The 15,329-nt window shown below is 43.7% G+C and overlaps 1 protein-coding gene across 1 annotated transcript in view; it reads left to right on the forward strand.

Annotated features, from left to right (window-relative positions):
- Positions 1-529: 529 nt before the first annotated feature.
- The window catches only part of cnga3a (cyclic nucleotide gated channel subunit alpha 3a), a 37,429-nt gene continuing 22,629 nt past the window's right edge, over positions 530-15,329 (forward strand). Inside the window, exons 1-4 of the mRNA XM_060826996.1 lie at positions 530-630; positions 9,004-9,120; positions 10,240-10,419; positions 15,129-15,182. Coding sequence (XP_060682979.1) covers positions 530-630; positions 9,004-9,120; positions 10,240-10,419; positions 15,129-15,182 — 452 coding nt within the window. The remainder of the gene's footprint in view (positions 631-9,003; positions 9,121-10,239; positions 10,420-15,128; positions 15,183-15,329) is intronic.

The raw sequence follows: 15,329 nt of genomic DNA on the forward strand, positions 1-15,329 counted from the left end.
TCCCCTTGACCTTCTTGGCAACAGAGGACTTTTGCAAGGCACTGTGAAAAAAGCCTGGGTGTTTCAGGCATAAGCCCTGATATATTCCTGATGAAGGGCTTATGCCTGAGACACTGATTAACTTATGCAAATCAAGGATGGATGCTAAGTGCCCTGAGGACATGCAGTGTAAAGTCTTTTCAGACTTTTCTTGACTCGGAGAAAATAATGGGACGTGGGTCAGAAGATGAAAATGACAATGACGTCAACGTGACCACTACCAACCTGGGAGCTGGTTATCTGACTGCTCTTCCATCTCGCAGTTGAGGCAGCCCAGGAGAGGAATTGGGATGAAAACTAGGAAAAAAATAGTTTTTGCAAAAGTGCTTGTACAATATCAAATAATGTCTTCATGTTATCAGTTTGATTTTGTTGGAAAATACAAATGGTATTTCCTGTTATGACAGTCCAGCAGTTACTTTGGTTTGGTTGCTCCATCTCTTTACCAGGTGCTGATCAAAGTCGGGTTGGATGTGAAAGGCAGTAACAGATGGCTACAATCAGCACCCACCAGTCATACCCACGGGTTCACAGACTCTCGGTCAGGAATAACGACGATGAGCTCGAGAGAATAGAAAATGGCAACAGCAGGTACAGAAAACCAGTTGGACTTCCAATGTTCAACATTTCCATGCCACAGCCAAACATACGCAATAGTAAAATCCCAGATAACTGAATAGTTAATTCTGTCTCCACTTAAGGTTTTTAAATTTGGCCTTGTTTGGAAGGATATATAGATACATAGGCTCAGTGGTTAGCACAGCTGCCTCACAGCACCAGGGTCCTGGGTTCAATTCCCATCTGTCTGTGTGGAGTCTGCACATTCTATCTGTCTGTGTGGGTTTCCTCCAGGTGCTCCGGTTTCCTCCCACAATTCAAAGATGTGCAGGTCAGGTGAATTGCCCATGCTAAATTGTCCACAGTGTTAGGTGCGTTAGTCAGGGGTAAACATAGGATAGGGGAAGGGGTTTGGATGGGTCTCTCTTCGGAGAGGAAGTGTGGACCTTTTGGGCCGAAGGGCCTGTTACCACACTGTAGAGAATCTAATCTAATCTAAATGACTGTAAGTATAACGTAACATTTTTTTTACACATTAAGGCAATGCACATTACAAAATCACCTTTATTAGAAAGTTTCTTTGGCTGTTCTAATATGACTTGTCATGAATTGACTTTGCCTTTTTGTAAATGGAAAATAAATGATAAAGTCCGTGTAACTGCAGAAAGCTGGTTGCAATTGGTGTCAAACACTAGAATAGAAATTTACCGTCACGTGTATTTTTACATGAAAAGTACAGTGAAAAGTTTCATAAATTTCCACACCACGGTGCTAATATTACTGACAGAAATCATGGATAATAATATTAATTTTACTTTTTTATTATTAAGTCCATCACAGTTCAGTTAATGGCTTCAGGGTTTGGGGAAAGCTGATTAAGAAACAATAGAATATCCATCGTTTAAGAGACATGTGTTGCTATTTTAGCTATTGTAGGAAACCTGTTGGGTAATTTCTTCTAATATAAGGAAATACCCACAAGGCTGTGTACCAGTGCTGACATTAATAAAATGATCCAGCCATATTGTGATATGTGGGGTTAGATTTGAACTAGAGTGCTATGCGGAAAGACACCTGAGAACACAAAGAAGCCTGCATTACCACTCACTTCTCCTTTTAGAATCCAATGGGCTAAATTATATGGAGAGATTACAAAAACTGGGGTTGTGGTCCCTGAAATTTTGACCAAGTCAAGTTTAACCTTCTAAGTTTCAAGAAATTAAGGAGAACCAATAGTGTAATTGTTATTTTTGCTGGTTGGAGACTTTAGCACTAGGACAGTCTAGAAATTAGTGTCAGACTTTTCAGGAGGGAAATTAGTAAGTATATCGACGTAAACAGGGAACTCTTTTGTGAAAATGGCCTGTTTAATTGTTAATTTTAAGTCTGAGTTTGTTACATATTAACCATAGGTATGAAGAGAGACGGGGCAACGGCAGGTTTGTGGAATTCAATCTCAGACAAGCTGTCATCTCATTGAATTATGAAGCAGGTCTACTTGAGTGTTTTTAGGAGCTAATAAAAATCCTATGGAAACATGATGGTAGTAGTGTTTATAATGTCTGGATTTAGTGTCAGAAAGTAAGCTTTTGGATTAATTTTATCTTTTTAAGAGTTATATTTACAATCATTTGACTTTGTAACCTCTTACTTTAGCTGAGATGATATTTTGACTAGAACATTTCCATAACTTGTCACTGTTGCCATATCAGCAGACTCCTACATCACCTTGTGCCCTCCGATATTCCAGGGAAAATAGCTCCAGCCCACTCAGCGTCTCCCTATTGCTCAAACCCTCCAACCCTGGCAACGTCTTTTTAAATATTTTCTGAATCCTTTTAAATTTCACAATATCTTTCCTATAGCTGGGAGACTAGAACTGACCTTACAGCAGTTTATAAATCGTGAGGGACATGGATAAGATGAACAGCCAAGGTCTTTTCCCTAGGGTAGGGGAGTTCTATACTAGAGGGCATAGGGTTAAGGTAAGAGGGGAAAGATTTAAAAGGATGTAAGGGGCAGCTTTTTCATGCAGAGGGTGGTATGTGTATGCAATGAGCTGACAAATGAAGTGGTGGAGGCTGGTACAATTACAACATTTAAAATGCACCTGGATGGGTAAAATATTGGAGGTACATGTGTACATACTTGAGCCGTATTGGAGTGTTGGAGACATGAGGGGTGACCTGGGAGTCTGCTGATATGGGGCAACAGTGACATATTATGGAAATGTTACTGTCAGAATATCATCCCAGCTAAAGGAAGAGGTTACAAAGTCAAAGATTATGAAAAAAATATATAATTAATCCAAAAGCTTACCTTCTAACAATAAATCCAGACATTATAAACACTGAGGCTATTACAATACAACATTTAAAAGGCACCTGGATGACTACAAAATTGGAGGTACATGTGTAAAAAATTGGAGGTGTAGTGGACAGCGAAGAAGGTTATTTCAGATTACAACAGGATCTTGATCAGATGGGCCAATGGGCTGAGGATTGGTAGATAGAGTTTAAATTAGATAAATGTGAGGTGCTGCATTTTCGAAAGACAAATCAAGGCAAAACTCATACACTTAATGGTAAGGTCCAGGGGAGTATTGCTGAACAAGGAAACCTTGGAGTGCAGGTTTATAGTTCCTTGAAAGTGGAGTCGCAGGTAGATAGGATAGTGAAGAAGGCGTTTAGTATGTTTTGCTGTATTGGTCAGAGCATCGAGTACAAGAGGTGGGAGGTCATGTTGCGGCTGGTTAGAACACGTTTGGAATATTGTGTGCAATTCTGGTCTCCCTCTAGGAAGAATGTTGTGAAACTTGAAAGGGTTCAGAAAAGATTTACAAAAATGTTACCAGCATTGAAGGGTTTGAGCATTGAGGAGAGGCTGAATAGGCTGGGACTGTTTTCCCTGGAGCGTCGGAGGCTGAGGGGCGACCTTATAGAAGTTTATAAAATCATGAGGGGCATGGAAAGGGTGAGTAGACAAGTTCTTTTCCCTGGGTTGGGAAGTCCAGAATGAGAGACCACAAGTTTAGGATGAGAGGGGAAAGATTTAAAACAGACTAAGGGGCAATTTTTTTCACACAGTATGGTGTGTGTGTGTGGAATGAGCCGTGAGAGGAATTGGTGGAGGCTGGTACAATTATAACATTTAAAAGACATCTGGATGGGTTTGTGAATGGGAATGGTTTAGACGGATATGGGTTAAGTGCTGGAAAATGGGATTGGATTAATTTAGGATATCTGGTCGGTATGGATGAATTGGACCATTCCATGCTGTACATGTCTATGACTATGAATACAAAAGATTGAAAGAGATATGGGCCAAGTGCTGGCAAATGGGATCAGATTAATTTAGGTTGTTTTACTCAAATGATCCCCACAGTATGGAAACAGGCCATTTGGCCCAACACATCCACACTGACCTTCTGAAGAGTAACCGACTCAGACCCATCCCTTACCCTATTACTCTACATTTACCTCTGACTAATGCCCATAACCTGCACCTGAACACTACGGACAATTTAGCATGGCCAATTCACCTAACCTGCTCATCTTTGGATTGTGGGAGGAAACCCATGCAGACACGGGGAGAATGTGCATCACTATGGTTGTTATGTCTCGATGACAAATGGCAATCTCCCACTGAGATTGCCATTTGTCAGCCCAGTTTAGAATCAACAGCATTGGTTACTAGGCATATTGGAGTTCAAGTGGACAATTAAGCCCAGGGTCTGTGTATGGGAGTGCATCACTCCCACAGTGGAACTGCCAGTCTTGATAGTGTACAGTTAGCCAACAGGAAAATATATCAACCTCAACAATAAATTTTATGTCATTTGCCAAACAGTAATATTCTGCACGTTTTGTTGTTCAAGAGTTCTTTATTTAGTCTTTTAAATTAAATACTCTGTAAGGATTTTGATTTACAGGAAAGGGCCCTGACGTCTAATCAGTTTGCTCAATCACATGGTCAACATACCTCTTCTCGATTAGAAACACATCATCCTATTGTTCTTCCTTACAGTTTCTTTCAAAAGCTGTGGCTGGTACCTTATACCACGAATTTATCAGAATGTGGTGGCAGGGGCTTGGTGTGTGTTTAGGTGTGTGATGTTTAACTTGAGTTACTCGCAATTTCTTCGTTTTAAAACTGTCTGAGTTTCTGGTCAATGGTAATCCAAGGATATCGATCGTGGGGGATTCAGTGGTGATGATACCATTGAATGTCAAGGGGCAGTTGTTATGTCATCTTGTTTCCCCCTCTCAGTCAAAGTAAAATGCTCAGAAAGACAGTATAGTTTTATCCGCTTCATCTTTATTCCGGGCCCTGGAGGGGGAGAGAATGATCACCCGTGTGCACAGAGACATGAGTTCTCAGTCTTCTCTGGGGGCTACAGCAGTTTCGCAATGAACTATATAGTCATTTTACAGGGAGGAGCATCCAGATAAGGCAACATACATATTAATTGGGTAACCATTACAATTAACGAGTATCAATAACAGAGACCAAGCCCTTTATTGTTATACAACGAATGTTCTTAACCTTGTTAAATGGATTCATACAATGGATACTTTTCCCCTTGTTGGCTGACCTTGCAAAATGAATGCTTCCAATATTGTTAAATGGCTGTACGTAATGATTGCTTTTCCACCTTGTTAACCCATTACCCTTGCCTCCAGCACCCCATTGTTAACTGTAAGTTCTTATCTGATTTGAGTCATGCTCAGCTGGACCCCATGTTTCACAAAACTCAGAACTTAATTCTTTCTCTGCTTGCTTATACTCTATACACATTCTCAGTCAGATTGCCTCTTATTAGTGATGGTCATTGTCTGGCATTTGTACGGCGTGAATGTTATTTGCCACTTGTCAGGTCAAGCCTGGATATTGCTGAAAATGTGTTACTGGAAAAGCGCAGCAGGTCAGGCAGCATCCAAGGAGCAGGAGAGTCGACGTTTTGGGCATGAGCCCTTCTCCAGGAATGAGGAAAGTATGTCCAGCAGGCTAAGATAAAAGGTAGGGAGGAGGGACTTGGGGGAGGGGCGTTGGAAATGCAATAGGTGGAAAGAGGTCGAGGTGAGGGTGATAGGTCAGAGCGGGGGTGGGGGCGGAGAGGTCAGGAAGAAGATTGCAAGTTAGGAAGGCGATGATGAGTTCCAGGGATTTGACTGAGACAAGGTGGGGGGAGGGGAAATGAGGAAACTGGAGAAATCTAAGTTCATCCCTTGTGGTTGGAGGGTTCCTAGGTGGAAGATGAGGCACTCTTCCTCCAGCCGTCGTGTTGATATGGTCTGGCTATGGAGCAGTCCAAGGACCTGCATGTCCTTGGTGGAGTGGGAGGGGGAGTTGAAGTGTTGAGCCACGGGGTGGTTGGGTTAGTTGGTCCGGGTGTCCCAGAGGTGTTCTCTGAAATGTTCCGCAAGTAGGCGGCCTGTCTCCCCAATACAGAGGAGGCCACATCGGGTGCAGCGGATGCAATAGATGATGTGTGTGGAGGTGCAGGTGAATTTGTGGCGGATATGGAAGGATCCCTTGGGGCCTAGGAGAGAAGTAAGGGAGGAGGTGTGAGCGCAAGTTTTGCATTTCTTGCGGTTGCAGGGGAAGGTGCCGGGAGTGGAGGTTGTGTTGGTGGGGGGTGTGGACCTGACGAGGGAGTCACGGAGGGAGTGGTCTTTTCGGCGGGGAGGGGAGGGAAATATATCTCTGGTGGGGTCTGTTTGGAGGTGGCGGAAATGACGACGGATGTATGTGGAGGTTGGTGGGGTGGTAGTTGAGGAACAGTCCATCTTCCGCAGCTACACTGGCACCACCCCCCACCTTTTCCTCCGCTACATCGATGACTGTATTGGCACTGCCTCGTACTCCCACGAGGAGGTTGAACAGTTCATCCACTTTACCAACACCTTCCACCCTGACCTCAAATTTACCTGGACCGTCTCAGACTCCTCCCTCCCCTTCCTAGACCTTTCCATTTCTATCTCGGGCGACCGAATCAACACGGACACTTACAATAAACCGACCGACTCCCACAGCTACCTAGACTACACCTCTTCCCACCCTGCCCCCTGTACAAACACCATTCCATACTCCCAATTCCTTCGTCTCCGCCGCATCCCAGGAGGACCCAGGAGGACCAGTTCCAATACCGTACAACCCAAATGGCCTCCTTCTTCAAAGGCCGCAATTTCCCCCCAGATGTGATCGACAATGCCATCCACCGCATCTCCTCCACTTCCCGCTCCTCCGCCCTTGAGCACCGCCCCTCCAATCGCCACCAGAACAGAACCCCACTGGTCCTCACCTACCACTCCACCAACCTCCACATACATCGTATCATCCGTCGTCATTTCCGCCACCTCCAAACGGACCCCACCACCAGAGATATATTTCCCTCCCCACCCCTATCAGCGTTCCGAAAAGACCACTCCCTCCGTGACTCCCTCGTCAGGTCCACACCCCCCACCTACCCAACCTCTGCTCCCAGCACCTTCCCCTGCAACCGCAAGAAATGCAAAACTTGCGCCTACACCTCCTCCCTTACTTCCCTCCATGGACCCAAGGGATCCTTCCATATCCGCCACAAATTCACCTGCACCTCCACACACACATCATTTACTACATCCACTGCACTTGATGTGGCCTCCTCTATATTGGGGAGACAGGCTGCCTACTTGCGGAACGTTTCAGGGAACACCTCTGGGACACCCGGACCAACCAACTCAACCACCCCGTGGCTCAACACTTCAATTCCCCCTCGCACTCCACCAAGGACATGCAGGTCCTTGGATTCCTCCATCGCCAGACCATAGCAACACAACGGCTGGAGGAAGAGCGCCTCATCTTCCGCCAAGGAACCCTCCAACCACAAGGGATGAACTTAGATTTCTCCAGTTTCCTCATTTCTCCCCCACCCCCACCTTGTCTCAGTCAAATCCCTCGAACTCAGCACCACCTTCCTAACCTGCAATCTTCTTCCTGATCTCTCCGCCCCCACCCCCACTCCAGCCTATCACCCTCACCTTGACCTCCTTCCTCCTATCGCATTTCCAACGCCCCTCCCCCAAGTCTCCCCTCCCTACCTTTTATCTTAGCCTGCTGGACACACTTCCCTCATTCCTGAAGAAGGGCTCATGCCCGAAACGTCGACTCTCCTGCTCTTTGGATGCTGCCTGACCTGCTGCGCTTTTCCAGCAACACATTTTCAGCTCTGATCTCCAGCATCTGCAGTCCTCACTTACTCCTACAAGCCTGGATATTGTCCAGATTTTTTTTCCATTTGATCATGGACTACTTCAGTACTTGAGGAGTCGCGAATGATGCTCACCACTGTCTGTTCACTGACAAACATCCCCCTTCTGACCTTATGATAGAGGGAAAGTTATTGATATTTTGTCTTTTCCATTCATGTGTCATGATGATAACCAACAAAAGTGCTATAATTGAACCCAGTCAGCCTTAACCATTCAGTTTTAAATGTTCTCAATGGTTTCCGATGAAACAACAGATCAAGCATGCAGGTACAGCAGGTAGTGAAGAAAGCTAATAGCATGCTGGCCTTCATAACAAGAGGGATTGAGTATAGAAGCACAGAGGTTTGTCTGCAGGGCCCTGGTGAGACTGCATCTGGAATACTGTGTGCAGTTCTGGCCTCCAAATTTGAGGAAAGACATTCTGGCTATTGAGGGAGTGCAACGTAGGTTCACGAGGTCAATTCCTAGAATGGCGGGACTATCTTATGTTGAAAGATTGGAGTGACTGGGCTTGTATACACTTGAGTTTAGAAGACTGAGGGGATCTGATTGAGACGTGTAAGATTATTAAAGGATTGCACACTCTGGAGGCAGGAAACATGTTTCCGTTGTAGGTGAGTCCTGAACCAGAGGACACGGCTTAAAAATAAGGGGTAGGCCATTTAGGACAGAGATGAGGAGAAACTTCTTCACCAGAGTGGTGGGTGTGTGGAATGCTCTGCCCCAGAAGGCAGTGGAGGCCCAGTCTCTGGATTTGTTTAAGAAAGAGTTGGATAGAGCTCTCAAGGATAGTGGAATCAAGGGTTATGGAGATAAGGCAGGAACAGGATACTGATTGAGGATGATCAGCCATGATCATAATGAATGGTGGTGCAGGCTCGCAGGGCAGAATGACCTATTGTCTAAGTCAATCTAGTCTTAACTTCGTTGTTCTGAACTCAATATCATGTTTAAAGCTCATTGTTCTGAACTCAGAATGGCATTTTAAGACACTTTTAACTTAAAGTCAATTTGTGGCTGGTTCAACATTTCATTTTTCTTTGAGGAAATGTGATCTGACAGAAAAGAGAAAAATCTTAACAGTTATACTTTGAATTTGTGCGGCATGTCGGAAAGGCCTGACCGGTGATTGATTGATTGGCTTTCCGCTTAGGACTCACTCACTGTGTGAGGACACATCTTCTGAACTGCAGGGAGTGACCTCCATGGAGACCAAAGGACAGCCTGAATCCCGCCGGAGCTCTTTCACAGGCAGAGGAGCTTTAGCCAGGTATTGTCACCATCTGGAAAGACCGCTCTGGTAAGATGAAACAGGCTAAATGGGATTGTGTAAAGCAAGCATTTGAATGAGGCTTAAACCAGCATAATGAAAAAGATCTCCTTTTGTGCTCCAATTAACTAAAATGAATATGTAAGATTAATAAAATTCTTTTACCTACCAGATTTCTATGTATCTATTATATTTATCAACCTGGTTGCTGCACATTCTAATACATCTATACTGGCTATGATAGGACCTGCTTCCTGGCCTTGCCTTGCCACACACTCACTGTGAACGCTGACCCTGAAGTTATGAAACAATCTATCTCTCTAATGGAGAGGAATGTCTATGGTCTTTTTGTGGACAATGGCTAAAGGCTCTGCCAATGGGGTAATTAAGCAGAATGGGGCAGCGCAGTGGCTCAGTGGTTAGCACTGCAATCTCACAGCACCAGGGACCCGGGTTTGATTGCAGCCTTGGACAACTGTCTGTGTGGAGTTTGCACATTCTCTCTGTGTCTGTGTGGGTTTCCTCCCACAGTCCAAAGATGTGCAGACCAGGTGAATTGGCCATGCTAAATTGCCTGTAGTGTTAAGTGCATTAGTCAGAGGGAAATGGGTTTGGGTGACTCTGTGGAGGGTCAGAGTGGACTGGTTGGGTTGAAGGGCCTGTTTCTTTAGGGAATCTAATCTAGACTATGATCATTTCATCTTATTTCATCTAATCAAGCATCTTACATTTCATGTGGTTGGAACTTAGCACCATGCTCTCTTTATTTAACATTTGTCTGTCGCTTTAAAGGTAGGTTCAATGTCGGTCTCACAATCAGTATAGTACAATGCATTGAAGTGAAAATCATAAGGGCTTAGGATGGCATAAATAAAAACTTTTCATATCAACAAAATAGGAGGACATATGAAAGGAAGGTGGAGGCATATTCAACCAGGGTTTCCAAATTAAGCATACAAGGAGAAACATTGTAGGGATGTGGGGAAAAGGTGTGGGAGGTCCAGTTCCCGCTTGACAGGTTGAGCAGCTGCTTTTTACAAACGTGTCAGTGGAGAGATTGGCCATGTCAACACTGCAGCTAGCCACTTGTGTGTATAATGCAGTGAATTATTTCTTTAGGTTCACTCATTTCGTCATCATGGTGAGGAACTGGACAACTCGACAAATGCACAATGAAGACCAGAGGCCAGATTCTTTTTTGGAACGCTTTCGAGGACCAGAGATAAAGGACGTGTCAAGTCGAGAGAGCAACACCCAGTCAGCTATCAGCAATCTGGAGCATCAAGGAAAGAGCAAAAGGTAAGTTCCACTCTCTACCCCAGCAGTTGTTTGAATATATTTTTGTATCAGTTTGTACACACCTCTGAAGCAGGTGAGACTTCAACTCAGGTCTCCTAGCTTGGAAGTACGGACCCTACCACTGCATCACAAGAGATCTTCAAAGCAGCTTGTTTCAAGGATTGCTTGAAGTGAGCCCACAGGTTCTGAAGGGCTAAATGTGGTTTCCAAAGCAAAACCCAAATTGAATAAAGCATTCGAAAGCCAATTATATCATTTTTCCCAACAGAGTTGATCGATGTGTTTCAGATTGGTGCCAAGGAATAACAGCTCAATTCCATGGATCATCCTTGTGCTTGCATTGGTTAGGAATGTGTTGGAGCATAGCCTGGCATTTGGACCCATTTCACAACCGGCAAACAATACTACCATACTTCTCTCCTGACCAGAGTATTTCCAGCATCTTCCGTTCATATTTCTACTGGAGAAAGGCCAATTTTGATGGTATTAGGAAAGAACTTTCGAAAGCTGATTGGAGGCAGATGTTCGCAGGTAAAGGGATGGCTGGAAAATGGGAAGCCTTCAGAAATGAGGTAACAAGAATCCAGAGAAAGTATATTCCTGTCAGGGTGAAAGGAAAGGCTGGTAGGTATAGGGAATGCTGGATGACTAAAGAAATTGAGGGTTTGGTTAAGAAAAAGAAGGAAGCATATGTCAGGTATAGACAGGATAGATCGAGTGAATCCTTAGAGTATAAAGAAAGTAGGAGTATACTTAAGAGGGAAATCAGGAGGGCAAAACAGTGACATGAGATAGCTTTGGCAAATAGTATTAAGGAGAATCCAAAGGGTTTTTACAAATATATTAAGGACAAAAGGGTAACTAGAGAAAGAATAGGGCCCCTCAAAGATCAGCAAGGCGGCCTTTGTGTGGAGCCACAAAAAATGGAGGAGATACTAAATGAATATTTTGTATCAGTATTTACTGTGGAAAAGGATATGGAACATATAGACTGTAGGGAAATAGATGTTGACATCTTGCAAAATGTCCAGATTACAGAGGAGGAAGTGCATAAAGGTGGATAAATCCCCAGGACCTGATCAGGCGTGCCCAATAACTCTGTGGGAAGCTAGAGAAGTGACTGCTGGGCCTCTTGCTGAGTTATTTGTATCATCGATAGTCACAGGTAAGGTGCCGGAAGACTGGAGGTTGGCAAACGTGGTGCCACTGTTTAAGTTGGGCGGTAAAGATAAGCCAGGGAACTATAAACCGGTGAGCCTGACCTCGGTGGTGGGCAAGTTGTTGGAGGGAATCCTGAGGGACAGGATGTACATGTATTTGGAAAGGCAAGGACTGATTCGGGATAGTCAACATGGCTTTGTATGTGGGAAATCATGTCTCTCAAACTTGAGTTTTTTGAAGAAGTAACAAAGGATTGATGAGGGCAGAGCAGTAGATGTGATCTATATGGACTTCAGTAAGGCATTCAACAAGGTTCCCCATGGAAGACTGATTAGCAAGGTTAGATCTCATGGAATATAGGGAGAACTAGCCATTTGGATACAGAACTGGCTCAAAAGTAGAAGAGAGGGTGGTGGTGGAGGGTTGTTTTTCAGACTGGAGGCCTGTGACCAGTGGAGTGCCACAAGGATCGGTGCTGGGCCCTCTACTTTTTGTCATTTACAGCGGCTCAGGTGAATTGGCCATACTAAATTGCCCGTAGTGTTAGGTAAGGGGTAAATGTAGGGGTATGGGTGGGTTGCGCTTCGGCGGGTCGGTGTGGACTTGTTGGGCCGGAGGGCCTGTTTCCACACTGTAAGTCTAATCAAAAATGATTTGGATGCGAGCATAAGAAGTACAGTTAGTAAGTTTGCAGATGACACCAAAATTGGAGGTGCAGTGGACAGTGAAGAGGGTTACCTCAGATTACAACAGGATCTGGACCAGATGGGCCAATGGGCTGAGAAGTGGCAGATGGAGGTGCTGCATTTTGGGAAAGCAAATCTTAGCAGGATTTATACATTTAATGGTAATGTCCTAGGGAGTGTTGCTGAACAAAGACCTTGGAGTGCAGGTTCATAGCTCCTTGAAAGTGGAGTCGCTGGTAGATAGGATAGTGAAGAAGGCGTTTGGTATGCTTGCCTTTATTGGTCAGAGTATTGAGTACAGGAGTTGGGAGGTCATGTTGTGGCTGTACAGGACATTGGTTAGGCCACTGTTGGAATATTGTGCGCAATTCTGGTCTCCTGCCTATTGGAAAGATGTTGTGAAACTTGAGAGGGTTCAGAAAAGATTAACAAGGATGTTGCCAGGGTTGGAGGATCTGAGCTATGGGGAGAGGCTGAATAGGCTGGGGCTGTTTTCCTTGGAGCGTCGGAGGCTGAGGGGTGACCTTATAGAGGTTTACAAAATTATGAGGGGCATGGATAGGATAAATAGACAGTCTTTTCCCTGCGGTCGGGGAGTCCAGAACTAGAGGGCATAGGTTTAGGGTGAGAGGGGAAAGATATAAGAGACCTAAGGGGCAATGTTTTCACGCAGAGGGTGGTATATGTATGGAATGAGCTGCCAGAGGAAGTGGTGGAGGCTGGTACAATTGCAACATTTAAGAGGCATCTGGATGGATATATGAATAGGAAAGGTTTGGAGGGATATGGGCTGGGTGTTGGCAGATGGGACTAGATTGAGTTGGGATATCTGGTTGGCATGGACGGGTTGGACCAAAGGGTCTGTTTCCATGCTGTACATCCGACTCTATGACTCTACTGGATTTTTTCTATTCTGTTGCATCATTCCTCATTTTATCTTATTTACCACAGTCATTCACTTCATAGCTTTATCAGAGCTCACTTTTAAGAATTAAAAATCTAAATAAAATTGTTGGCATAAACATGCGAATGAATGATTTCTCCCACAGAGCTGGTTGGCTAAAAGGATATAGTAGAACTGTGACAGATGTCTCATTCTATTCTACTGGAATAGCAAATGTTGAACTCAAGGCCTAAAGCTTTTGTCAGTTTGCAAAGTGCATAGCATTTGTATATTTTTTTGCCGCATTTCGGAAAAGGACATGTCACACTTATCAGAGTTTTGAAGTTTGAAACATAACACTCTTTCTCTTTCTACAGATGCTGCCAGACCTGCTGAGTTTCTTCAGCATTGCCTGTTTCTGTGTCAGATGCACATATTCATATTTACCTATTAATCTTACCAACACAAAGCTTTAGGGTGAGATCACACAATTTAAAGCTAACGTATGAAAAACGAGTGGGAGTAGGCTCCCCAGCCCCTTGATCCTACTCTTCCATTCTAAATCATAACTGATCAATTATCTCAACACCACTCTTCCATATTATCCCCATATCCTTGAGAGTAGTACTAACTCGAATTCAATTGAACATATCCATGAATAAACCCCTACAATCCTCTGGAGTAGAGAATTCCAAAATTCACCACTCACTCAGTGAAGAAATTCCTACTCATCCTAGTCTTAAATATCTTGTTCCTTATTCTGAGATATTTTTCCATAGTTTTAGATGACCCCCACCTGGTCTTGCCATTTAAGGATTTTATAGGTTTGAATGAAATCCATCTCCTTCTTCTTAATTCCGGAGAATCCGGTGCCTTCAATATCTCTTTACAGGACAGTCCAGCATTCCAGGAATTGCTCTGGTGAACCTCCACTGTGTTAGGGCTATCTTAAGTAAGGGGAGCAAGACTGCATACAATATTACCAAATGTGGTTTAACCAAGGGTACATAGAACACCTTTACTCCTGTTACTCAAATCATTTGCCTTCCTAATGGCCTGGTGCACTGCATATTTGCATTCAGTGTCTCAAGAGAAAGGACACCCTACAGACCTGAACATGCCCAAAATTTCACAATTTAAGAAATACTCAGCGCCTCCATTCCTCTTACCAAAGTGGGTAGCCTCACATATCCAAACTGTAATGTATTTCATCTGCTAAGCTGTTCTCACTGATTCAACCTGTTCAAATCCTCTTGAATCCTCTCTGCATCATCTCCACACAACACATGCTCCCATCTAATTTTGTTTCATCTTGGCATACATTAACTGAGAACTATGAAACCAAATGATATTAATAATTCAAAGTAGTTACTAATTGGCACACCAATACAACAAGGCAACAGTTCCTTGCTGCTCTGCATTTATCATGCATAGTAGCGGTGGTGATTTTTCCAAATGTTTGTACATATTATGGAGATGCACCAATCGGAAATTTTGAACCATGCTCCCTGCAGTTTTCCAACCTTTTCATATTAAGAAAGGTTAAAAAGTTGAAGACGAAAGATTAAAGTTAAAAATAAATAAGGGAAGTTCTTTAGATTAAGGATAATTTAATAAATGGACTGAGTTACCAAGGGGGATTACCAGAACAAATACAATTAGGAAAGAAACTTGATTGTTTCTGGAGATAGAAGGTACGATATCTGTGATAGCAGAAGTTGGATTTGAAATGTTACCAAAAAGGGGTTCAATTGTTTCGTCAAATGACCTTTTCCTTGGATTACTGATGCTCATCAATTATGGCAACAGGTAATTTCACCCTCCTATTTTGAGGAAATTGTGTAAAATATAAGTATCAAGCCTGAAATCTACAGTACCCCACTGTGGCACAACTGGAAGTACCAGTTCCAAACTCTGAATTATCACAATTTAACTGGCAATTTCAAGTGGTTGCATTTTTATATTCTGAAATGCTGCAGCTACGGGCTCCTGGCAAAATTCAACATCAACAATTGCAACAACAAAGAGGATGAGTGAGTAATCTTCTGCTTCACCGCATTAATACTAGCAGAACCTGTTGTATTCCCAGTAGAGTTGTTAATCAAACCTCACTAGTCACTAATTAAAGTAGTTCATTCCCTATCCTTGCTGATTTGCCATGTAGTTGTAGTCTTGGAGAA

The sequence above is a fragment of the Hemiscyllium ocellatum genome, chromosome 6 (genome assembly GCF_020745735.1).
Source record: "Hemiscyllium ocellatum isolate sHemOce1 chromosome 6, sHemOce1.pat.X.cur, whole genome shotgun sequence".
NCBI lineage: Eukaryota > Metazoa > Chordata > Chondrichthyes > Orectolobiformes > Hemiscylliidae > Hemiscyllium > Hemiscyllium ocellatum.